The following is a 27,159-nucleotide window of genomic DNA, read 5'->3' as shown; positions in this document are numbered from 1 at the left end:
TCAAATTTTATTGACATATGTTAAATAATTTCAAAATACCCTGCTGACTCACAGAGAGGAAAAAAAGACAAACTGAACAATTATCCTTTCTGAAAACATGTATTTTCAGTGACTAGCCAGCAAAGACAAGGAGAAGAATAAAATGGTTTGATTGATCAATGTAAGTCGGGTTATCAACAGAGATGACGTAATGTGGATACTAATGGATCATTCCTCTAGAGGGATGTTGCTATTGAATCTCGACAAATAATCGTTTACTTCCATTGTCAGGTGAGCGCCTGGTCTCCCCGCTCCGTGCTGAATAGATGGTACAGTCCACATCCAGTTCGGAGTTGTTGCTGAGGAGGTTCCTCCGTTCAGCACATACCGTTAAATTGGCATGCAGCCTACTCTTGGATCGTGTAGCAGGAGACTGCACTGCTTTTGAAAATGTTACCGCCTCCTTACCGGAGTTACCTCGGACAGCAGGGCAGGGTCGCCTTATTTCACCTTTTGTGCAGTATTACAGGTGAGTCCGGAATTTTTTATTTTATTTTTTTTCCAGTATGCTCTATTAACGTTACACAGAAGTTTTGGGAAAGAGCCGACTGCCTTGTATATCATGCAGAAATCTAAGCGAACGACTCGGAAGAACTAGCCACCACCTGGAGCTTTAAGTGTGTGTTATTTGAAGTTGCAAGTTTAGTAAGTGTAGCAGGTGTCATTTAAAGACCAAAGGAAACTTGGTTACAAGTTCACTTCCAACGCTTTGGAGTGGTAGCTAGCCAGCGCCACTACCGCGGATGATGGTGCGACCCGAGGCTGCCATAGAAACAGTCCATACAAACCGAGGAGCACGGGCAATGATTTTCAGTTATACCTACCGCTACCCAACCTACACTTGGGTCATTGCAGTTTCACTGGCAGCCATATTAGCTCCAGAAATATTTTCTATCAAAGTAACATGGTGCTATGTTGCTATGTGTCACGCCAGTTGCTTTAGCTAAATGTTGAGGAACTTGCGTGTATGTCATTAGTGGACACAATGCGAAATATCAGTACCACCTCCTAGGTCGAGATGAGGGACTGCCGATAGGTGTCTGCCGCGGAGCCTGAACTCATTGTGTCTTAATCAAGGAGTGGGCAATTTCCTAACTCCACCCTGAAACACGCCAACTTCATGGCCAGTGTTCAAGTGCTCCTGTTTTAAAACTAAAAGTTCAAAAAACTAAAGTTTAGCTCCAATTCTCTCTTGAAAATGTCCTGTCCAGTGAATCCAGTGAATGTGCATGGTTGAATTAATCAACTTGTTTGATTGTGTATAATGAAATGTTTGTGTGCACAAAACCAGCTTAGATAACCTCTGAACGACTTCTTTAAAAGTCAAAAATGCAAACCTTACTGTCGCCTGAGACAATGAATGATTAAATATGCTGCCTTTGCAGACAGGTGTACTGTCATTGTCCAGTAAGTGAATCAGGTCAGACAGTTTATGTCTGTCCCTCACGCAGTTTTTTTTTCACCATTTTTCTTTTGCTTTATCTGAAGGTAGGAAAAGGACCCCTGACACTTTATATTGATATAACATTTTCTGTGAAATACAACTGGATGCATGACCTGCAAACTACATCCAAAAATCACAAAAGTTAACTCTACTACAACTCAACTCGCATTGAAGTTTTCCAAGTTAAGCTTTGTTGTAGGGCTGTGTTATTGGATTGTTCTACATTTCAACATTTCTACTTCTCTCTTCACTCACTTTATCTCATTTACAGTTTTCTAACTAAATAGTCTTTATACTACTTTATATGCTATTTTTCCAAGTCAGAGCAGCAGTGTCCATTATCCATTATCCAAAGTTGTATTAATTATTTTGATGTTAAACCTTTGAAGTAAAAACGTTAAGCTGAGTGATTGTTGTGAGAAATAAAAACAGATGTGTCACACTCGTCCTGACGAATTGTGGTGCCACTGCACTTTTATTTCAGGATTTATCTGTGAATTTCTTCAGATTTAGCACCAAGTCCCGCTTGGTCTCAGTGATGGACTGATGAGAGTATGCTCTTCAAAGATCACTGTGATTTTATATGCATAATTTATCCGCTAATTTGGACAAAATTTCAAATGTATAGTAAGATAAAGTGCTGACATTTTATATCCAATAGGTCAGAGGTCGTCTTCACTTTGACTACACATTGTTCTGTGAAAGCAGTTTTCTGTCCATTATTTAGCACCATTATTTAACACCATAACTCGGAACAGAAGGGCAGACTGTGACCATATTTCACATTTGCTCAGATACTGAGTTGGTGATGCTAATCTTGGGTTTCCACCTTGAAGCTAAGCTGATTTAGTAGATTTTGTGTGCTACCGGGTTGAAGATGTATGTGAAGCATCCACATTTTCCAATTTGTAGCTTTTTTGCAGCAACGTCCAGATTTGAGACTTTGTAGTCCACCACGAGCTCACTGGTTTTGATGATACTGAGCCTCAGGTGAGTGCCTCACTTCTACATGAATGGCAACTTCACAGGTACACAAAGGCATATTGACCCGAATTGGTAATTCTAGCTGAATTAGACTTTGATTGTCTGTTGTTATATTTTAACATCATCACTTTTAAAAAAGTCCTCAAACAAAATTCTCCAATTTGAATAAAGTGATTAATTGGCTTAAATGAGTTTGAATTAATTATTATTAAATCAGCTGTTTTAAAGAGCACCTAATCCTCGGTCTTGGCTTAATGTCGTCTATCCTGAAATTTCAAAAAATGCCTCTTGAAGGGGGGTTAATAAGTATTAAATACTTAAGCTAACTCTCTAAAACACACAAAGCTAAATGAGCTAAAGCTAACCAACTACTGAACTCAGAACTGTCTAAAAAAACAAACTAACCAACCAAATACTATAAACACAAAATGAAAATAGCTGGATTTAAACCTGTAGAGGGTAGTTGATATGCATATTTATAACAGAAAATGTAAAATTCAAATAAAATGTCAAGATTTGGACCTGAATTGATCAGTAACTCTACTAAATATCTATTTAAATTGATTTTCACCAGAAAAAAAGGTGGTTTAAGGATTTAGTTACTCCATAATGAATTTCATGTCAGTTTTGTGCCAAGTGGGAGCCTAATCTTCATCTGCAACTGCAACATACTGTGTTTAAAAAATCCGTGGAACATTTTAAATGAAGTTTCGAAACCTCAAGGTATTCAGTACGGCTCTACTATGGCTGGACCCATAAACAGATCTGTAACTCCTTTGTTAAAGACTTAAGCCAGACTCCTCTAACACATTATAATTATACCTCACATTCTGTCATGTTCTTGCCAGGAACCCAGACTCCATTCCCAAACAATTTCTGTCAGAGAGTTCAGGATAAGGAGCAGAGACAGGTGCCCATTTATCTGGCTTCAGTTTAAGTCTGCTGTACATTTCAATGGGGAATTTGACCTTGTGCCTTTTGTGAATGCAAAGTAGATGCACACACCCTCACAGCTAATAATGCCTAGCCCTTAAAGGGGAACAATCATAGTTTTCTCAAGATTGACTATACCAAGAGCCGCTGTGCTTTCTTAAAGCTCCTTTAGTGTTATTTCTGTCCTCAAGGGCTGACAGATACAATCACACAATAGCTTCTGCTCCTAAAGTTGTTATTGTATATTAGCGAACAATTTCCTGCTTACACATCCAGCACTCATGGAGCACACACTCAGGTATTTTAGAGGGGTTAGAGAGAAAATCATCCCAGTACATGTGCATCTTTTTGCAGCTCGATCAAGCCAGTTAGAAAATGTCTGTGAAAAGTTGATCTGAAGGTCTGATAAGCCACGCTGTCAAACGGCCATTCAGTTCCTTTCTGTCATGACCTGCGCAGCTGACTCTGACACTTCCACCATAACACATCACCGTTTATGTTCTGCTTTCCACTTTTAACGAGACACGCTGCCCTCTGGCAAGACACTCATATTAATACACTTGCTGCCACATAAGTGGTGCATGTGAAGGTAATATTGACTAAAGTGAGAACGAGCAGCAGTGTCCCCAGGGAGCAATGTGTCCTTGATGCCAGGATATCTATAATCTGTTTTCTCCTGTGTGTGTGTGTGTGAATGAGACATTGTGTTGCATTTGCAAACCGAACTGAAAGCGTCTACAGTAGCTGCTCTCTTTGAGGGTACAAGGATTGCAAGAACTTAAAGCATTTTTTTTCTTTGTCTCTGAAAGCACAAGAAGAGAGAAAACACTCATATGAGTATGTCAAGACAGACTGCATAAAAGATCAGATAGACTTTGCCCTTATTCTCGTCACTTTTTTATTCTGAGTTGAAGAAAACGAGGGCATGCTTATGTAAGGTTGTCATCGTGTCGCCAATAAAAATTTAATACAGTCACTATACCTCCTTCATTACAAATTCAGTGCAGGAAAAATGCTTCTTTCCTTCCTCTTACCATGCTGTTATCTTTTGCCATCTAGGCTTATGACAAGTAAAGCAAGTTGTGAAATTAGCTTACTACTCAAAACAGGATCTTTTGTAGGGTGTCAAAGAGTCATTGCTGTCTGAATTCCAGAGTGGCATTTCATGTTTAAACAGTTTTTTTTTTTTGCTTAAAAGGAAGAACAAATACTGTGCATTACTAGGCAGCAGTGTGTCTCTGTCTCCACTTTCGTGGTTAATTTTGTATTTTTTCCAATTAATTTTTTGAAGGAATGCCTGTTAATGCCTGCTACACCTGGCCATGGGGCATTCGTCACAACATGCACAGCATCTGCAATTAAGTACCAGTTTATTTAAATGTGTTCGCTCTTCACTGCCTGCTTACTTAATCACCTGAATTAATCACTTGTGTAGAGGGGACCCAGTAGAAAACATTAACTAGGGACTTTTTGCATTACATTTTTACATTCGAAGTTGTTAACCTCCGTATAATTTAGCATGGCTCTTCAACTGATGGCTTTTTCAAACAATCCAACCAGTCTGTCTGGGATTTCTGCGTACTGGTCCTCAAAACCATAATTGGGTAAACAGTGCTGACCTGATGTGTCAGCTCTCATATTTTATGTCATGTGTTGTGGAGGGGCTATTCTCATGGTCATCTAGTGGTTTAAAAATCAAAAGAATGTTTCCTAAAGAAACCAAATTGTAAATACCTTAAACACTTTGACCATTTAGTGACATGGGGAAAGTTGCTAACATTTGCTCCCCCTGACCCTCAGTTACAATACAGTCTTTCTATAATATGCTATAATATATCTATTTGCCCTCCATAAGTGAGTCAACTATGTATTACCTACTGTAGACTAACAGTATGTTTGGGGGGAAAATACACATGCAGTCAGACTTTTGATTAATTATTAAAAGCAGATCTAGATTGGTCCACCACCACAAAGTGTAGCCTTGTCATAGTTTAGTTTGACAGAGAAACTTGCCTCAGATGGCAGCCAGCAACTCCCAGTAACATGTAAGTGAAAACTTTGTTTTGTAGTTCAGCCAATGACTTATTCATGTGAACAAATATTTTGAAGAAATGTATAAGAGATACAAGAGTTTGAGTACTATTTGTCAACAGAATCAGTCTAAATAGTTTTTTTAACCCATATTTCTTACTCAAATAATATTTAATTGATATTCACTTGTTTCAGTCTGTCAAAAACAAAGAATAGTTTCTCCTGCCTTTTAGATTAGCTGAGTGTATTATGGGATGCACTAGTGGAAATGAAACTGATCTTTGCTTGTCAAGCTTATCTTGTCTTATGGAGTAAAGAGTAGCTTGACATTTTTCAACTTTTTTAAACAATAGTCAGGTACCCACATGTGTTGTTTTTTTTTTTTTTTCTCGCTGTAAGCTGTTTACTGGCCATTAAAAGATCCCTTCCTTATATGCTTCTTAATGAAAATGATGAGGGACAAAATCCAGTCCTTGATCTGTGCAGAAAGCACTCCAAACTTTATTTGAAGCTAATATTAGTCCTCAGCAGTCTCAGTTAGCTAAATCAAGTGGATAGTCATCCAAAGTTTCAATCTTTTTAGTGCAGAATTCCTCCTTTGTGCCTCCACAGTGACACTGTGAAACACAAAGAAGGAATTCTACACTACAGGTATTGCAACTTTGGATAATATCAAATTGATTTGGCTACCTCAAATACTCATATTGTCATGTTCTGCATTTTTGTACAGAATGAGGACCACAGATTTTTTTCCCCAATCACTTCCATTGGAAGCACATTAAAAAGGGATCACTTAAAGACCAGTGTGAAAAAGAGGAATGATTACAGTGAACAAAAACTAATCGACACCCAACTATTAGATGCAAATGTGAATTTATCATTTTAATCCAGAGTAAATCTGTGGGTTGGGTCAACTTTGGGTCAACACAATGCAATGTTTTTGTGATCAGTTGATTTATTTTAGCTGATTTACTAATCTGTGTATAGCATAATTTCTTTGTGTTTGTGCACCCATGTGTTTGAGTGCAAACTGAAACCAGTGCATAGACTAAATAGCACATAAATTCAGAAATAGTGCTACAGAAATGCAGCTGACATTCCCCCCCCACTGTTACACTGCTGCCCTTCTTCTGTATGAGCGATATGATGACTCATGATACCTACTCTGCAAAAAATGTGCTACCAAGATTTGAAAGACGTGTTTGAACATTTGGTTTATGTTTATTTACAGCTCTATCCTAGCCAACAATAAAATTTGTTACAAGTTTGCTGTGTCAAACTGTGACAAATGATTAGTTCTAATTAGATATTTGTCATTATGTGCAGTCCCTGAACCTTGTACTTACCCTGAAAAGGTGCAAAAATAGACGGTTGTTCTTTATACTTTGGGGCAGGGAAACTTCTGCCGTGCTAATATTTGAGGACATGGTCTTTTTCAGGGAGACTGGAGGAAGAGCGGCTTTTGGCAAAACAACAATAGAATATTTGCAGTCAGTTGCCAAGCAGCGCAGCAGGTTTTGATTTATGATGATGTCTTCCTGCTGGCAGCTTGTTGCAATTAGTGATCTGTTTGAGGGCTTTGGCAGCTTTGCAGGGTTATATTGTCTTTTCTAAATCAGTAACGTAATTCCCCTGTGTTGTGTACCGGAATCCTGGCGATGCATTTCGCCTCACTTTTGTGATGTTGTGATGTGACTGCTGCTGTCCCTCCTTCTTCTCAGCCTTCTTTTTCTTCCTTCATTGATGATGTCACCCTTGCGTTAGCATATCTCTTCCCATCGTGTTTTTTTTTTCTGCCTACTCTCTTCACAATCCCTATGACTCTCCTTAACACGATGTTGAGCTTTCTTGCTTTTGAGACGTGCCTGACAAGTGCAGGTGACAGAGTGCACGTATTGATTATATTTGGACAAAGGACATACAGACAGCCTGCTTTTAATTCCCAAATTCAGGTCGGGAGGAGAGAAGCTATAGAGACCAAACAAATTCATCAATGGAGCACTCAGTTACACGGTCAGCTGTGTTGAATTTGTTCAAAAGCCTGATGCCTGCTGTGGTTGCATCAAGCTTTGATTCCAGTCTGATACCCACAGATGTCAGCTGGTACTGAACTTTTTTTTTCTATTTTTTTCTTTTCTTTTCTTTTTTTTTTCTTTTTTTTTTGACGATTGACGTCGTAGGTAACACCAAAAATACTCTTCACTCACTGATGCTATCATGGTATTCTTGCTTTGCCAGCCAGAACTGATGACTCATCTGCTCTCAAAATCCCATCTGACATTTTAAAATAGAAAATTTTATATCTGCCATTGAATATAGTAAAATTATGCATTTATTTTCTGCCAGAATTCATAATTTTTTATTTATTTATTTATTCATTTAAGTCTGTGAAATGTCCAAATGCAATTACAGGGAGTGACCCTTTTAAATATTTTTAGACCAAGCAGAGATTTTCAACTTAAAATTTATCTAAAACACAGAAAAGCAGCAAGCTTGAACCTGCAAAACTTTTCAATGAATTGTTTAGTCGGTCAACAGAAAATAAACAGCAAAAAAAATGTAAACAACTGCAGCAATTAATTTTCTTCTGGGTAGTTGTTTCAGCTCTGATATTCATACAAAGTGGAATTTATGTACTTGTATCATTTAAAGACTAAAAAAGACTAGCTATTAAAATCTAGATTATTCGTTCAGGTCTGAAGATATTAAGTAATGTTAGTAATGTTCAACACTAAGTATATTTTGTTGGCAGTGAATTTTCCCCTCTAGATGATCTCATCTGAATTAACAAAGTTAAGCATTTAAAGCATTTAAAGTCAGATAATAAACTTCAAAAGAAGTGGACATAATCTTAAAGGTTTGAACAGTCAAAGCTATACTTTAAATGCTGTTAACCTCCAATTCAGATAAATTACTAAAACCTGTTTGCAAATAAACATGACTGTGCTTGAAGTTTTGTTATTTGTGTGTGTCTTTGGCAGGTGTGTGCTGCAGCCAGGTGGTGGTACCTCAGAGGGTGAATGCTGTGCTGGGAAAGAATGTGACATTAGAGTGTGGCGTGGAAGTGGGTGCAAACCTCACTCTTACTCAGAGTTCCTGGGAGCGCCGTCTCCCTACAGGCTCTGTCACAGTGGCTGTCTACAACCCACTGTTTGGCATCTCCATCCCCCCGGAGTTTCTCCATCGCTTATATTTTCGCTCACCCTCCTCTCACGATGCCACCATCATACTGGAAAATGTGGGCTTTTCTGATGTCGGGGTCTATACCTGTAAGGTTGCAACATTTCCTCTGGGAAACACTCAAGCCACAACTACTGTCAATGTACTAGGTAAGAATGTCTATTTACATATGTGTTCTTCTGTGTAACAAGTCCAACTATTTTCAAGATCTGTTTCTGTAAGTAATGTCAAATGCAGCTGAAACTTAATCAGTTAGTCTGATTAGACTTTTGTGACAATCAAAATGAAACTGAATAGTTGGGGCTGGACAATATGGTTGAAATCAATTTTACAGCATTGATTAAAGTATTTTATATAACTCAAGGTGAGAATGAAGTTGTTGTTCAGTGCAATGCAACTTTTGTTCCCCTGGAATGCATTACATACATGCATGCATACATGTGAAACAGTTTTTTTCTTTGTAACATACTGAACACGTCACAGTCAGCACAGTAAAAAATGAGAGAGGGACAGCAACGACTCTTACAGCATTTTTTCAGATTTAGCCATTGTCTAACATCAGTCTTTGTGCTTAATGACGAACTATGGCAGGTTCTAGTCCTGTGTTTTTTAATTTGCTGTAGTGATCACCCTTTTTGTTTACATTTGATCACTGCTGCTGCACAAACTGTGTGTGTGTGCGTGTGTACTCATTCAATCCTTTTTCACAGAAGAGATCACAGCGGTGACTAGAGCTGCAGCTGATGGGTTAGTTTGTGTTGCAGTGAAAAGACAAAAGTGGGAGAATGCAGTAAAACTAAACTTGATAAAACTGAAAAGTACTGTTAACCATTTAGACACTGGAAATACCTCAGATGACTCTTGGAATTCTAACGTTTCAAACCACCCCCACCCCTACCCCTTACTTATCTTTGCTCATGCTCTGAATCACAGTGGAGCCGAAGGTCTACGTGTCTGCGGGTTCAACTCCCCTGATCGATGGGGGCAATGATACTGTGGTGGCCACCTGCATTGCTGAGCGGGCCCGACCCCCTGCTGAGGTGTCCTGGGAGTCCAACCTTTTTGGACAGTCAGAAGTGCAGCTATTTGACGAAGTCAACGGCACGACCAGCACACAAGTGCGCTACCTCTGGCAGCCCACACGTCACATTCAAGGCCACACACTGACCTGTGTGGTCCGCCACCCAGCTCTGCAGAGTGACTTCAGAATCCCCTACCAGCTCAATGTCCAGTGTAAGCCTTTCATTTGCTCTATTTAACACATCATTGAAACAGTCAGAATAAACTTGTGAGCCTAAAGTGAATAGAGGCAGTACAGTATACAGCGTAATATGGAGTGTTTTTTGGGGTTTTTTTTTTGTTTTTTTTGGTTAAAGACCCAGCTGTGAACTGAAGGGGGGACCAACAGAGCAGCTATTGAATTACTCTCTTTCTTTACTTTATTTTGACATTTAAGTGCAGTACTTAGAAATACATGAAGTCAGGCAGTTGACTATGTGAGACCTTGTTCAGTGTTGGCATCTGATTCATTTGAAGCACTTCAGCAACAGTTCACTTTCGAAAACAAGTGAATTGACAGATGAAATCAAGGACAATCCATGGAGGATGCATACAGGTATTAAATATGGTCTAAGTAAGCTTGTCCTTGGTGTTTTTATTTTCCTTTTTCATTTATTTCATTTTTGTTCAGATTTTGTACTTCTTTAGGTTTTTCTATGTCAGTACATGTGTGTGCCCCTAAACTGTCAAAAGTAAAAATGTTTTCTGTCACTAAGCCCCCATAGCTGTAACACTGCCGTGTACCTTGTGGGCTACAAACGGTTCTCTGAGTCACAGCTACAGATAGACTGGTGAAAGGGGTTAAAAACTTCACAGAAAATTTCATTGGCCGATACATTTAACTTTGGTCTGGTTTACTGTTTTGTGACAGGTGGCAACAGCTTTGATATTTTAAGTTTATTAATAAAACAAAGTATGGAACAATGCAGATAAATAGGTCGCTGTCAAAAACCCCATGATAACTGTTGAGGAAAAGTGTTGATTTGGTTAAAAATTGTGAAAGTAACCATTTGCTTCTCCGTGCACCATACTATGTTTTGCATTAACTTTGAATGTAAGCTTGATGCTCGAATTTTCATGTGAACACACTGTCAGTGCATATTTAGAGGACACAGGCTTTTGTCTCTAGGCCATCATCGACGACATCCAAGGGCCAGAATTTTTCAAATCAAATCCGTTGGGGTGGCTGGCTTTGAAATAAAAAGTAATTCTATTTATTTAGGTCTAATTAACCTACTATTGTTTAATATTTCCTAGAGATATTTCTTATAAATTAATGTTATTTTATTATCCTGCATCAGTATGAACAGACTCCTACAAGAATTATATACATAATTAGAAAATGCTCTCAGACCTCCAGCAAGAGGGCAGTCAGTGCTTGATACAAAATCAACAGTTCAGCTAATGAATGAGTCCTTATAAACAGGAAACTCTAATCCAGGATCTCAGGAAGCAAACAAAAATACTAGTCTGAAAGCCCAAGTGACACCTTGTGCGTCTAAAGGACAAGCTTAGTGGTTCTCCAACAACTGTGCAGTTACCTCCTGTAGTGTGGCCAGTGTGCTGCTGTCAGCTTCAGGGACTATCCATCCTGTTAGCCAAGAGGGTTGATGGTGGGTCCATGGAGTAGAGAGGATGGAGTTGGAGAATCATCTCATTGTGTAGAACAAGTGAACTATGAATTACAGACTTTTTGGCCCATTGCCAGGGATTTGAAAGCTAATTGACTGGGCCTCTTCCACTGCTGAGTAATGTTAGATATGCACATTTTCTGAATTCATCAATATTCTAGTGGCCAGAATGGGCCTGTGGGCTGCCAGTTGATTATCACTCCCCTAGGTCACCACCAAACTCACACTCCATGTAACACTGCCCACAAACCAAGCAAGCGTTCATCTTGCATGTTTTTTCTGATGTAAACCAGAGCAGCTGCCAGAACTGTGAATGTAATATTGCAGCAAATTTTTAGAATATGAAAACCTACCTTGAACACTATTTTCTGAGGTTGTTTTCCAGGTTTATAGTCAGTTTAGAATGATATCTCAATCTGTTAGTGATATCTGTCTCTTTTTTCCTTTCTCCTGTCTGTAGTTGCTCCTGATATCTCAGTTGTGGGCTATGATGGAGACTGGTATGTAGGGCGGGAAAATGTTCAAATGACATGCAAAGCCAACGCAAACCCACCGGCTCATCACTTCAGATGGATCAGGTGTGTGTGATCTTGTGTCTTTTACTCATCCAAAACTTTCAAGTCATCGTTTCATTATTTATCATATAGTCCAAATAACATGTCACATGATCACACCACAGGACACTTGCTGTGAGAGTGTTTGTCTAAATGTTTGCATCTTTTGTGCGTCATAGATTGGACAGTGAAATGCCAGAAGGGGTGGAAATTGTGAACAGCACTTTGCTCTTCCTGCGTCCCCTCCAGCGGAATGACTCTGGAGTTTACAGGTGTGAGGTTGCCAATGACATCAACCTCCGCAGTCGGGATGTGCGCATTCTCATACAAGGTGAGAGGAGTATGGTCGCCAGAACACAGCTGACTCCTATTGCCTGCTCTTCCCTTAGGAAGCACTGTGTGCGTGCATGCACGTCATAGAGGGTATCGCTGCCTGTGACATTGTCCTTCAAGCTGAAATGTGACACTGTATCACTCTTGCCCATTCTGTATACTGACTAGTCTATCAAGCATTCACCCGTGATACATTGTGTTGGCACTGATAATATTGGACCATTTCATTTAGTCTTAATTGCATGCTGATTAGCTGTGATTAACATTGGGTCCCCAGATGTTCAAAAGGGGAGTTCCTGTTCCAAACAGCTGCAAATATTTAAGTCATCTTAGGACCACAGTGCTCTGCCTCTGCTTTGTCCTCTTGGTATCTAAGTATGTCATGTCTTTCTGTTGTGTATGAGGAGCATGTTCCTCTGGTTTCACAAATTCTGTCTCGTTTGAGGAGGCTCTCTTCCTGAATGAAGTTCTGATTAAGATGTGATTTTCTATTACGTCTCTCTTCCTTTCCATGTTTCTTTTATTTCTGCATGTGCCATGCAGTAAGAGTCAAAAGCTTGCAGTCTGACTGTGAGATGATGTCCCAGATTCATAAAACATTAACTGGTTCTTTTCAACTCTATTTATTATTTATCATCCATATTTCATTTTCCTTTGAGAGGACCTGTACGCGTGTGTGGAAGCTTACACGTGTTGGCATACCCTTCGTTGTGAGTGTTGCTGTGGTTGTGCTTTGAGTTCACTGCTTCTGCATGGAGTTGTACAATTCATATACTTGGAGACTTAAAAACCTTCAGGTTCACATTCGTCATCTCTCAGATGTGAATCTTTTCCTCACATCTGGCTTGGCACCAGGGTTAAATCGGCAGAGCAATTTTGCAGCATCATTAAAGCTTTTTAACTCACATTCTTTCCATTGGTTCTCACTATGGCTTTTGGCTTTTCTGTTTTGTGGGCATCACCCCTAATCCACTTCATTTTAAGACTGGTGCTCTAAAGTGGTGTACTGAAATAGTGGCAATGCATGATTACACTTACAGAAAAGGGTGCTAAATGCACATTCTCATACTATTCAAGAATGCAGTATTTAAAATAATTTGATAATGCACTTTTTAAGTGCTCATACCATTTGGTCACATCTGTAAGTTTAACTATGATATTAGTATGATTAAATATCAACAAACGGTAATTAAAACTATTTAATTCATCCCGTTGGTAATTATTGGGACTGTTGGATCTAATTAAATTACAAAATTTGAATTTGGTTGAAGCAACACTTCTTTGAGTCAGTGTCGGCAACAAATAAAACTGCAGTGACATTCACAAAGGTAATATTAATTACAACTGTAGTGCTGGATTGCATTACCGCACACAAGGCTCTTTAGTCTACTGGTCACCTACTGAGTGTGTGTATATATATATAGAAATGCTGATATCTTTTAATCCAGTTTCCTTTTTATTTCTTCTACAAATATGACAGGCACATACCAATATGTCAGTCTGATCTCCTACGGCTCCATCTGCGTGTTGTGACCCCAGGGCCACAAAGTTGAGAAACTTGTTTTCAAAGGGTTTCAGTCAAAGATTATTTCTGTGATTATTCACAAATCAGGGAGTTTATGCTGCCAAAAACTCCCCATGACAGCAAAGCAAGAAATTAACTGAACTGTTACAAAAATTGTGCTCAGTAAGTGTTACAGGTAGTGGTGGTTAAAAACATTGCAAGCTATTACTGTAATGACCTCCACAACCACCGGCACACTGAAGCTGAAAGCTGTAGGTGATGAGACCAGCAGAGAAGAAAGCAGCAGAAGCGCAGAGCTATTTCTGACGTGGAGATAATATGATGAACTTGAGTGGTCGTGACAAGATGGATATGTAATGTTTCCTGAGTGTTCAGGCTGTATAGAAACATTGGCATATGTCACCTTGGTTACAACTGACTGTGTTGATTGGTGCAAACCACTGCCTCTGGCAGCCAGAATGAATACACTAGAAAATGCATAAATGCGTTGAAAGGCTCCTTCATGTTAGCTTCCTTAGTAGTAGTTGCACCCCAATCCATTCACTGAAGTTCAAGTTAAATGTTTTTCTTTCTTGTGTACAGGATGCCTTCAGTGGCCTTTGATTTGCTCTTGTTTAGTCTAAAGTTATTATTTATATTTATTATTTTGTATTTATTTCAATGTTTTAATTCCAAATAAGGATGCTAAAATGCTTTGGCAGAATAACAGTCTACAAAGGATTTGTAAATATTTCTGTAATTGAACTTCATTGAACTTCATTGTAATTGAACATTGAACGTGGCCAGCTTTGGCCAATGAATAGATACAGCATTTGGTCAGAGGTTTAAGTCTTGTCTAAGCCATTTTTAGATCTGTGATGCCTGTGACCAGAGGGTTTTATCCTATGAAAATGTTAGACACATTAAGTGACAATTGCAAAAACCTTGCAGGAGATGTGGCAGTGTTTCATGTAAAGATGCGATGCTCTTTATTTTAGTGGAAGCACTGCTCAGACCCCGCTGGTGACTAACTTTTTGTTTTGTCCATCATCTAATATGTTAATTGTGTCAACGCATAATACCAAATCCTAATTTTTGAAGTTTTGGTTCAAAAAGAAAGCATTTTTTCATAAAACTGAAGACTTGGAAGTGCAAACATGAGGCTGCTGTGCGCATGTACTCCATAGTTTAGTATGTGTGGTAGTTTAGCTAATGTTCTATCCCTAATGTTCTGTCTATTAGTAAAATGCTGATGTAGTTGGCATTGACATTCTCTGCTTCTCTGTCTGTCCATCTCTCCCCTCCACCCTCCACTCCCCTCTCACCCTCCTTCCCTCCATTAGATCCTCCCACCATGCCCTCCACCATTACTGCTCCTGTTCTAACTGGCTTTGCCTCCTCCACCTTAGTGGATGAAAAGCGCCATGTCCTCTTCAGCTCTCCCACACTTGAAGCCTTACCTGAGAGTAATCTTGGCTCCATAGTGGGTGGTGCTGTGGGGGGGGCCTTGTTCCTGCTACTGCTGCTGTCTCTGGTTGGCGTGTGTTACCTCCAGAAACAGCAAACCTTCCACGGGAACTACTACACCAAGCAGTACCTGGGCACCAATGACCTCCAGAAAGCCCAGACGCAGCATGAGCTCCGCCCTACCAAAGCTGGCAGCAGCTCCCAGCATCAGGACCACGACAGAGAGGAGTGGGGCGACCGCCAGCTCAAACATGAGCGTGACCGGCGTCACCATAGCAACTACAACGGAGAGGAATATCCCTCTAATGGTTACACCAGAGCTATGCGGGAGAGTAGTCACCACAGCCATCAGCAGAATCATCATCGTGAACACACACAGCGGGAACACACACAGCGTGAACTCACACAGCGTGAACTCACACAGTATTCTAGTCCACGGCAGGTGAGATGTGCCAGATACCCTCATTCACCTAAACCACAGGGAAACGGCTCCCCCTACATGTCAGATGACTGCTACGATAGCGGGCCTGAGGGTGACTATGTCTCTCACACAGACGGGTCCGTCATCTCACGTAGGGAGTGGTACGTTTGACAAGTTACCTGGTCCTGCAGGAGCAGATGTACGACAGAAACCAGAGTGTTTCATTAATTAATTTAGGTTCCCTACATAGTTCCCTTGTTTTGTCCAAGTGTCCTGGTCGACACTTGAGATGTACTTTTTCTGTTCCTGATGTGGACAAACTGTGGACTGCACAGCCACTTTGACAGTCAACACCTTCATGCCTACAGAAGTGGCCGTGTCACTAAATTGTGGGTGTGTGTATAGACTAACTAAAGATCTCGATCTCTGTTCTGTCTCTGTCTTACTACGTGGACTGCCAGGTTATTTAGCATTACTAATGTCTTTCAGTTGAGTGGAAGCCCTGGGGGCTCTGTTTCACTTGCTCATTTGTGTAGATATTATATCCACTCATATGTGTAGATATTGCTCGTGCTAATTTGTCAGACCTTAAAAGATCTGACCACCTGAATACAACAGGAAGTAAATCTATGAAATTCAGATGGTCACAGGTCCTTTTCCATAATTCAGCATAACAGAGCTGAGGCATATAGGCTAATTTTTTTTGTTTGTTTCTTTAAAAGAAAAAAAAAAACTTATCTCACTGAGAAATCCTTCATGGCTGATGATACACACACTAATTTATGGTCATAAGATGTATTGCACTGCCTTTTGCAAAACCTAGATTAGATTAGTTTCTTACTAAAATCCTTCCCTTTATGTAACTTGCTATTATGGGAGACTTGTGATCTTGAGGACTTGACCACTGATGTCCAAGCAATGACCTTTTAAACCTGAGGGCCTAGAGTGTGAACCTTCTACTGTATATCCTCAGCTAATCTTTGATCCCCAGGAGGGATGAAGAGAGAAAACAGGGAGTCCTGCACGAATGTGGAACAGTTCACTCTAACAATAGGCTGGGTTCACCAAACAGTCAAGCCTTGATATGCAAACATGTTACAAAATTCTGCAAGTTTAAATAAGCTGTTCCTTCTACATTTCTCAGATTTATAGTTTTAGGGAAGGGTTTCAGGTTAGTTGTCCTCTTAGTGTCAGCCAAGAACACATTATCCTGCTGTCGACCAGATTATAAAAGATGTGTTTTGAGAATTTGCACTCTGGCACCAAACCAGGGCTCTTGGAAGTTCAAGAGGGCCTACAGCAGGGGCATTGTTTTAAAGCAGGCTACTGTATGGCAGCCACCATACTGTGGCCTCCCAGTCACAAACTGTTTTGTTTCACCATGAACAATAATTCTTTAGTTCAGCCAGTATAGCCGACCACCAGTAGTGTCAGTAATCTGAAGAAACAAGACATGACTGTGTCAGGATATGAGGCGTTAACAGCCTTAGTGTGTGCAACCACACACTCTAATCATGTTCACAGTTTTTTGGGTTTTTTTTGTTTTGTTTTGTTTTTTTAATATAGCATGTGTTATTATTCCCACCAGTACTTCTGCAGTAAAACATCCAGAATGTGTTGGATTTACGGTCACTGTTGGCTTTGGTTCTCAAAAACTACTCTCAGCATTATATCCTCTGCCTGTCAGAGGGGGCAAACAATATTTTGTTATACTGATCATTAATCTTTCAATCATAATTATTTTTTGAGTAGTTATAAAATAATACACACTTTTTTATACACTTAAAAAACAATTTCAGAGTGGATTTATAATGTTCATTTGGGACACGCAAAGTGCTGTACCAGGGAAGATGTGTGTTATCATAGAATTAAAGATAAATTTCAGTTTTTGTATGTGGTCAGGTACACACAGAGAAAATCATATGTATCTTGGCACATGCACGGCTATTTACCAGACTGCATGGAGGAGATCCAACAATGTCTTTCATGTACACTAGTGTTTGTGAATACATGCCAACTTTAGTAGTATGGTCACCTATACAATATTTGTTGCCAGATGCCAAATGTTTGTTTAACTTGTATGTATAAAAATGATGATGACAGTGTCTCACATAAGTATTGCTGACTAACAACTGATTATAAGCTTATATAAATGACTAACCTATCACTGTTGTATACAGGGTCTTGTAGCCTGAATAGAAGAGAAAAGATGCTTTAGGCCAAGTTAATATTACAGAAACAGTTGTCGGAATGGGAATTAGTTATATTGTTATAAACCTTCACTAATTATTGGTCATGGTGTGAATTTCGTGCCGTGAATAGGCTGCGATTCTCATAGTGAGATTTGATAATGTGTCACTGTTACTTGCAGCAGAGAATATGACCCCCTAGACTGTAATTCGTGTAGTTTCCACTGTCCTTTCAAATGCTGTTGCAGTGCACTAGAACTAGCTTTTCTCCATAAACAGAAGCTTCCCTTTCTAATAACTACAAATTTCACTCAAATTACATTAACATAATGCCTCACTTCCCAAAAGTGATGTAGTGATTTCTGCTGTAGTACCTCCTGCTGAAAACGTTTTCTTTGCTAGAATGTAGTTGAGTGCTGAAAGTTTTATACCCAAAGCAGCCAGAACAAAGGCTCTGTAAAGATATCTTCCTGTAAAATTGCTTTTCTCAATGTCATGAGCTCCAGAAAGAAACTTCAATCCATCTTTATCCAAAGGTTGAAATCTGAGAGACGGATATCTCAAGACCTGGGATAATAAATCCAAAAGGATCCTGAATGATACAGTTGGCAATTTGTGAACCACAAAACCTCGTTTAGATCACTGAAAAGTAAGGTTTTGAGGATGTGTCACTGACACCTACTTATCCTGCCTTTCTGGTCACTATCACCTAAGTGTAGAGAATAACAGGAAGTAGCAGCCTGACCCCCTTCTTGTGTTTTCTTCTATGCACTAAGACGGAAATTCCACTAATCAATATACTATTTTTGCTTGACTTGTGAGTTTTCAGCCCTGCACCTGGCTTAATGAAGTTCTTTTGTACTGTAACATTTTGTACAGAGTCCAGTCATCAATATCTTTACCTTGAGAAACGTCTTTCACTTTGGATTGAGAAATACAGCTAGTGCCTTAGATACTTAGAAGAAGAAGTTTTTTCTTATTATTGTTTACTTATGGATGTAAGAACCTGTTTTGTTGCTCTGTGAGATTTATCTGTTGCCTGTTTGTATTGATTTTCACTGCATACTGTGCATTAGGACTCCATAGTGCCATATTCATTTTTCTGCCCCTGTCACCACAACAGTTAAATGACACAGTATATTTGCAAACCTAGAGGCATTAAAACACACACAAAAGGCAAAGTTTGAATGAGTTTTGGTGTAAAAATGAGTTAAATGATCTCTACTTCACAGGTATCTGTCAGCGCTTTTGGTTTCTGTAGAATCACTGTTGTTCAAAGGAGTGAAGAATGAGCTTCACTCTCACATTGTCAATGAAAAGCACCTTGTGGTCATGTTTGTTTCTGTATATACTAGAGAACACATAAGTTTCTGGAAGGGAAAAAAATATTTATGTCCATGACAAAAATGGAGCATTATTTTGTCAATTTTTTTGAGATACTTTAGTTCAATAAAGCACCTTAGCACCTGTGAGTTATTTTCTCTGGAGATTTTTAAGCTTGCCATTAAGCAGACTGCTCAGTCTCTGCTCTTCTTTGTGCTTCTATAAATGACATCATCTCTGGCTCCCTAACGCATAATGCTGCAAACCCTCCTCCCCCACCCCCACCCCAATCCAGTGCGCACATGTGGGACGCCGCACATGATGTAATTCATGCTTCTTCACTCCTCTTTAGTATCCAAGAATGCTTTAATAGTGAGCTGCTGCTCTCCACTGGTATTTCTTTAGTCAGGAGATCCAACAGCACTTCCTCTGCGCTCTGTGCCCTTTTCACTCGTCGTAGTTTGCTTTGTTTTCAGGACAGAAAGGCCCTCACTCTCCCCTGCAGCTTGTCTCCTTTGTGAATTCCCCCCCCCACCTCATGTCTTTCTCCCACTGTCTACCAGCTGGTAAAATTAAATGCTGAGTGTTTATGTCTAGCCCAAAGTCCCCACTCTCTTGCCCATTGACTGTCCCCATGGCAACAAGCTCATCTGGAGCCACTGATGGAGACTGTCTTCCTACAAGCCCTACCTGGCCACAGAAAGCAGAGGCAGACAGGCATGCAGGGGGGCTGCTGGGAGTTAAACTGTACTGAAAGAGAGAATTAGCTGCTGGAATTGAAAATGGCCCATTATGCCCCGCTGCACCATAGAGAGCTCCTCTGGCCATAAGGACACATCACGCTGATGTGACCTTGACACCATTTAGTCTGGACCCCAGGTCCTCAAGACTTACTTCCTCTAAAAGTCACTATTTGAACTGACCTTTCTCTAGATCTGATCATGGTCACAGTCTTTCTGACCTTGAAACAGGACATGCTCAGTCTGGAAATACACTGTGGAGCTTACAAAAGTGAGGCAGCTCAGAAGTAGTAATGATGTCAGGCAGCACTGCTTGAATTTGTGCAAAGCACTCATCTAGATGATCAGTGGGTTTGTTTTTCTCCTGAAAGACAAAAGTTTCCAAGGATACTTTTCACAACACACAAAGGAGTGAGCAAACATCTCAGACAGTGTAGAGGGATGCAGCGCTCTGCAAGAGAGAGCCTTTGATATTTACTCCACAGTAAAGGGGGGATCAAATTGTCACCATCGTTGAGCTGAAAATACTGAAGTAGATTTCTGAGAGAAAAATGACAGACCACTGACCGCTCTAACCTTCATCCCCCCTCTGCTATTACACCAGCATCTGCTCCCTGTGGGGTCTGTTGTCTGGGCAATGGCACGACCCTTGACCCTGCTGTTGAGGTTTTAGGAGGGGGGGGGGGTCTCTCCTGTTGCCACCAAGGTGGACTGTGTTTAATTCATGATGAGTCTGTCTGCTACATTGAGCCTCACCAAGCATCACGCTGCATGTTTCCTGGCTTCACAGCGATGGTGTGTGTGTGTGTGTGTGTGTGAGAGAGAGAGAGAGAGATAAAGTGCTGAAGTAAGAGAGACAGAAACAGCCTTGTACTGAATCCAGATCCCAGTTTGGGGACACTTGATCCACCACTAACACCACTAATCCAAACCCCTCCAGAATGGATGATTTTTGCACCAGTGAAATGTTTAGAATGGAGAAAAACTTCAGAACAGAGCATGCATGAATGCATAACTAATCCTGAATTGTATTTAATAAAACCCATCAGCAACACAAGTTACTCTCCTGTGTGAATAAACCTCAGTGCTCTATGGATTGTGGTTTTAAAGCAGTTTTTTTTTTTTTTTATCCCCTGTCACATTCTGAATGTCTGTGAAAATGTCTGTCAGCAGGCATTAAAGCAGACAGCTTGATGAACTGCATTTTTAAAGGCGTTTTGATCAACTCGAGGGGCTCTTGTCGTAGTTCAGCGCCATCAAAGATAATTGAATGGTTATTAACCGGTAGAGGACAGCATGAAGGCAGAAGATGGGAGAGGGGGAGGGAGGCCAGGAAGAAGTGGCTTTCAGGGGTGAGCTCAGAAGTCTGCATCATAATTAAACTGTTATTTAGGATTCTCGTCTCAGCACTTTATTGATTTTTTTTCCCCCACCTCAAGAACTAAATCAACTGGAATTGACCATCACACACTTTCCTTTATTTTTTCTTCTTTTTACCCCTGTCACCTTTTGTCCTCCACTTCAACTTCAGCATCCCGCAATCACAGTTTTACACACTACTGCTGATTGGCCCGAAGCTCGTTGTTCTGTGAGTTTAATGCATCTTAATCACAATTAATCCTAATCCCCTCAGTGGACAACATGGGAGCATGTGCAAGCATATGGTCAAACAAAGCTAATTCAGCAGACATTACAACAGAATTTAGGACATGATAATAGACAAGAGGGAGGACAATAAAGAGACATAGATGAATGACAGGAGGTGAAGATGCAAAATAAATGAGTAATAGAATTTCAAAATGCAGGACTTTCAGTTGAACTAAGTTAAATTACACCCTGTCCCTATTAGACATAGCAGTTACAGCAAAAACAAAGTGACATTCATTAATAAAAAAACTTGTTTGAAGACCAAACCGGAGTGTAAACACTGCTGTTTGTGGCTGGTGCAGGGGCTGTGTGTCCTTCCTGGAGTTGACTTCCTGGAGTTGGAGACATAAGAGAGATAAATTGATCTACTGCTTCAGCTGGTTAACAGGCAATCATTTACAACTTAACTTACATTTTACGTTAACTTGCTGATTTATTCTGAAATATACTCAATTGAAAACAAAGACAGTATGTTTAATCTTTTAACTCAAGAGGGGCACCAAAAGACATGTTTGGAAAGCTCCACAGGTAAACAGGCCCACTGGTAACAACATGTCACACCAAGTTCCATTTTATATCTAATATGTTTTTAAATAATATTTGACCCAAAAGTAGGACACTAACCTTTGTGCAGATTTTTAACATGGCTTTAATGTTAATATTTCCAGACACTGGTTAGGTATCAGTTATGTTTAAAGTCATAGTTAATAAAAGTTTGTTGTTCAGATATTCAGACAGTTTTATGGTTACTGTTCTTTCAGCATCTGCATCCCTCTATTGCCTTTGTTTCTAAGAAATTTCCAACCTGACTCCCCCCTCCAGAGTCACAAGCACGACAGTCCTTGAGGAGCAGATTGTTCTCTTCAGAACATACTGTGCTCCAGTTAACAAAACCCTTATGTCTTGCAGGTTTAAAATGTGAAACCACAAAAACACACACACCCTCCCAAAGCCACAAAAATAACAAAACATCAGTGTTGTGCTGTTCTTTGCCTGTTTGTAGATGAGGCTGACATTGATACAATACACCCTGTCATCTGCAGGCCTGATGTTGCTGTTCACTCTCGTTGCCTCTGGGGCCGTAAAGTTCAGTTTGGTCCCCTGGATGTTTCTTGCAAAAAATATCAAAAATAATAATAATTTTAAAAGGGTAATAATGTTTATGCTCTTTTGTGAGATAAAAGTGCACTTAAAATATTTATGAACCATAATCATTAACCATTTTTCATAATCAGAGTACAGTGTGCAGAGTGACATTGTGCACAGGAAGGCATTCAGTTAAGGTAACTTGGGATTCTTGTACCATTTTGCATGCTTTCAATACAATACAGTACTGTATAATACAATGCGTATTGCAATAGGTACTTGCTGTTGGCCTTTGGCCCACCTTTAAGTTTCAGTTTCAGGCCCCCCACTGGAGAAAGTCTGGGGACCCCTGCTTTAGGGGCCACAGGCTGAGCTGCAGCTGTGTATCTGTAAACACAATTTTCATGCGTTAACGCAGCTTTTAAGGAACGCCTCTAATAGAGATATAACATGAGCTTCACCTCATTTACAGCAGGCGATTGACTCCTGCATTTAATCATGCTGATGTTACGTGGTTGTGGTATACTGAAAGTGTATCTACTATGTTTCAGAGCAGTCTCAAGCAGAGAGGTCAAACTCCATCGCTGTGGCTGGGGCTGTGATGGGCGCAGTCCTCGCCCTCTTCCTCATCGCTGTCTTCATCATCGTGATCCTCACGGCTCGCAAAGCCCCGCCACCAACTTTCACTGACAAAGTGTAAGTCTGACAAATAATTCATGCTGCAGAACATACTCGGCTGGTTAATTAATGACACGATACCTTGTGAGGTTGACTGAAGCCCATCGGTGGGTTCAGTGAGTTGCTGCTCACTCCTGCTGAGAGTGCTGCAGCAGTACACGACCTGAAGCATGGAGGCTGCAAGACAAGGTTGAGGGGTGGCAGATAATTGCTGTCTTGGCAGCAAGCCCTTGTCCTATTTTGTTCAGTCTGCTCCTATAGCGCACCGGCTCATGTTAATGTTACAGCAAAGAAGAATAACTTTGAAGTTAAATTATATGCAGCAGGAGCTGGGTCACACCCTGCCAGAGCCCTGTGACTGACAGTAAATGCTTTGTGTGTGTGTGTGTGTGTGTGTGTAACAGATGGTAAATTACAGCACTGAACAGGATCTTTTGTTCTAGTGCACATGGATGAAACCTTATGGGATTGTTTTGATTAACTCCGTTTCTGCAAGTCCCAACAAAGGTGTCCAATACTGCTGATCAACCCACCACCCTTTACATGCAAATCATTGTCATGAATGTGTGCACCATATCTGCAGGCTGATCCCCTCATCCATATCCTTTAGTGTGTCAGTGAACATGCTCACTCCAGGGAAACACAGTTGCATCCATCAAGCACGTGTCAAGAAAGGGAGCTAACGGCTGAATAAATGCTGTTTCTATAGCATTTTCCTCTGGGTGCTAAATCCTCCTTTGCAAATTGCAAATGAGTCAATCATGTATGAAAAAGCATCTGAAACATTCTGCAGCCTATAATTGGGAGCACAAAGCAGAGGGGGGCTAATATTCAAACAATGTTCATACATGGATTATTATTGTTCCATCTGAAGGATTATGGGTTACTTTTTCTCAGCTATGATTTTCCCTCTCTGAATTAAAGCGCTCACTCACTCAACTCAACTTTCGCACTGAGGGGAAAATCTGTGCATGCGTGTGGCCCGAGCATCACTGCACTGGCACTACAGCACAGTGAAGCTAGCTGTGGTCAATACCACGACAAACGCAGCATCTTAAGTGTGACCGTGGCTGGTAGTCCCACTGGGATGACAGGGGGTGAGGGCGCGGGTGGACACAGGCCTCGTCCCTGTCCTTCATCACACTGGGACGTGAGTGTAGGACAGCGTGTCACGGGAGCACTAACTGTAATCTCTTACCACTTCTCATCCCAGGTACGTAAGAGAAGAACTGCATCTGGCGATTTACAGTGTTAGAAAATCAATGCCTGTCTTAACATTATTTTATGAATGGCCAAGGTCAGTTTCTAAGTTTAAGTGTGGTAGTGTAGGGGGATTTCAGCAAATGAGAAAATGTCTCTGACTCAAGCATCCTGTTGTAGTTTAGGAGAGCGTGCAAAGTGACGGATTTCAGAGCTGTTGTCAAAAATTCTTAAGATTCACTATTATGTATGAAAATCCATCACTCTTATACCCATTTTGTCAAATATCCTTAACCCTGTGGTTTTAAGCATCACTGGCTACTGCTGCTCAAAGGGATACTCTAGTGTTGTAGTATTGTACTTCCATAAAGATGGTGGAACTGCAAGAGAAGGAAGAAACTTGTAACCTCCAGTTTATTTCACAGGTTTTCTATTATAAATTTATAATCTACAATCCCAAGCCAGACGAGGTCATTATGACACCATCAGGGTTATTTTCCCAGTGAAAGCAGCACTTGACTCAAAAGGTGTTCCTTTAAGCAGTTCCCCTCTAAATCTTATCCAACAATCGAATTTGCACTCAGCAGAAACTATGACTAAACTGCAGGTAATTGTGTTATACCGCTTCTTTCTAATTACACAGCTAAAAGCTGAAATTCTTCTTCACTGTGATGTGTTTTTCTCTGAAGGATTGACCTTCCTCCGACACACAAGCCTCCCCCTCCCTACTGCCGGAGAGCACCGGCTGTTCCTCTGGGTGTCCACGCATCACAAGTGGCCTGGCTCTGTCAGGTAAATCCCACACTCTTTTCATATCCACTTTAATATCATATCAGTCTATTTAGGTGTATCTGAATCCTCACATACTTACCACCAAAACATTCGGTTGGCTAATGATGAGCACTGAGTCAAATCTGGAAGTAATATCAACCTTGATACTGACCCATGTCTGTGCTAATATCTGTGTTTAGTAAGTAGGAAGCCTAATGGCTGCACTCATTTCATATGTAGGAAAGTTTAAATTTTAATTTGTGCTCTTTGCTCAACTCAAGCTTTAGTAATTATGCACTTTTTTAGTTTCAAGCAGAATGAGGCCTAATGGGGAAAAAAAAAATCTCCTCTCACATTCTGCATGACTTTCTGACACTCATGAGAAATCACTAGAAAAGGTGAAACTATTTTGTGCCATGAAACACTATCTCACTATCTTTTTTGATTTCTGACTATGCAGACTCGCAGGGCTGAGCACAGGTACGAGCTGACTGACGGGCAGCAAACCTCCACATCAAGACCAGGACCACAGGAGACACAAAGCGCTACCCAACAGCCGTCCCGCCTGGAGTGGGTGTCTCATCAGAGTGGGACAGACCGGGTGTACATCAACCACCGGGAACACTACGTGTGACAGACATCCTGAACACAGTTCACCAAGCACCTGCCAGTCATTCACTCTGAGTGACAGAACCAAGCTAGCTGTTTCATGCTGCCTCCAGTCTTCATGCTAAGCTAAGCTAACTGCCTGCTGGTTCTACCTTCATATTTACTGTACAGACATGAGAACGGTATATGAAATGTTGAACTGTTCCTTTACTTCTTTTTTTCTTTTCTGTTTCTGTTTTACGAGTATCCTGTATTTATCAGTATTTAGCTTTTCATATCACCTAGGAAACCTAGATGATGCTTTAGAACTCACACAAAACTCACATTAAATAACACAAAACTCATATTATCTGCTTCTTAATCAGGTTGTGCATAGCTGAGGGTTGTGCAGTAACTATTCACCAAAATCCAAACCATACCCCCCCCCATCAGAAAGTATACTACAAAGCATACACCTGAGACTAGACCAAACCACATCAGATCCGAACCGCATGGGTCCACTGAGACCAAATGTACTAACTGCAACACAGACCTTGAAGGGAATAATTAAGGTATTTCTGTCCCAGCTCGGTGATTTGCTGTTTTAATTTTATGACACAATGCTTTTTGGCAGCAGAAACTGTAGATTTGTTTATGTGTAAATGTAGCCTAATGTGTCAGTGTAATTGCATAGTCATAACCTGTAACTAATCAGGGAAACAGAAATCCGAGACATTACTGATACTGGTACTTTTTATATATGTGTACACTGTAGAGAAATGCACATATACATCTATATACTCAGGGGAACTATGGAGAGAGTCAGCGCTGCAACATATTCACTGCTTGCTGAAGTTGAAGTGGATCGCATGCTTCCTCCCAGTGTAAAATATGCCCTGTCTGTCTTTTATTGTGATCATCTGGAGAGCTAACTGAAGTGCCATACTGACATATAGAATGCTGTAGTGTTTACATTTCTATATTAGATGCTCATGTCCTGTTTGATTGATGTATTAAAATGCATGTTGTTGTAACGTGTGACATGCTGCTGTAGTGGCATTAGATTCAAAATAGTGTAATCAGTTGTCACTGTAAAAAGCAGACAGCTCACAGTATGTAAAGGTGTTCGATCACCTCCTTAAAGTAAACAGTCTAAAAGATAGAAGTCATGAGTCACTGCATGTGGAAACAAGTGAGGAGGTCCTTGAAGACTTGAGCGAGAGTTTGAATTTGAAGTGTCTGAGGCAAATTCATCTCAAGGTCACAGTCACATTGTATCCACCCTGACTGTCAGAGAAAAGCTGCTTTTATGACCAGGAACATTTTGTGTTGATGATGTAGTGGTTGAGGAGCTGGA

The 27,159-nt window shown here is 40.4% G+C and overlaps 1 protein-coding gene across 2 annotated transcripts; it reads left to right on the top strand.

The window, feature by feature from the left end:
* The first annotated feature begins 282 nt into the window (after positions 1–282).
* Positions 283–26,836, top strand: nectin3b (nectin cell adhesion molecule 3b). 2 transcript variants are annotated; one of them, XM_046411298.1, is made up of 8 exons: positions 283–508; positions 8,413–8,760; positions 9,545–9,844; positions 11,762–11,879; positions 12,035–12,186; positions 23,117–23,261; positions 25,133–25,235; positions 25,675–26,836. In XM_046411298.1, exons 1-8 carry the CDS (start codon positions 430–432, stop codon positions 25,846–25,848), a joined length of 1,419 nt encoding a protein of 472 aa, XP_046267254.1. In that variant the 5' UTR covers positions 283–429; the 3' UTR covers positions 25,849–26,836. The 2 variants fall into 2 exon arrangements, with proteins under 2 accessions (XP_046267254.1, XP_046267253.1); XM_046411297.1 differs by lacking the exons at positions 23,117–23,261; positions 25,133–25,235; positions 25,675–26,836 and adding an exon at positions 15,036–19,241 and having other exon boundaries at positions 291–508.
* Positions 26,837–27,159: the final 323 nt, after the last annotated feature.

The sequence above is a fragment of the Scatophagus argus genome, chromosome 14, assembly GCF_020382885.2.
Source record: "Scatophagus argus isolate fScaArg1 chromosome 14, fScaArg1.pri, whole genome shotgun sequence".
In the NCBI taxonomy this organism is placed as follows: domain Eukaryota; kingdom Metazoa; phylum Chordata; class Actinopteri; family Scatophagidae; genus Scatophagus; species Scatophagus argus.
The sequence above is the reverse complement of the archived record's forward strand: the minus strand, read 5'-3'. Positions and strand labels throughout refer to the sequence as shown.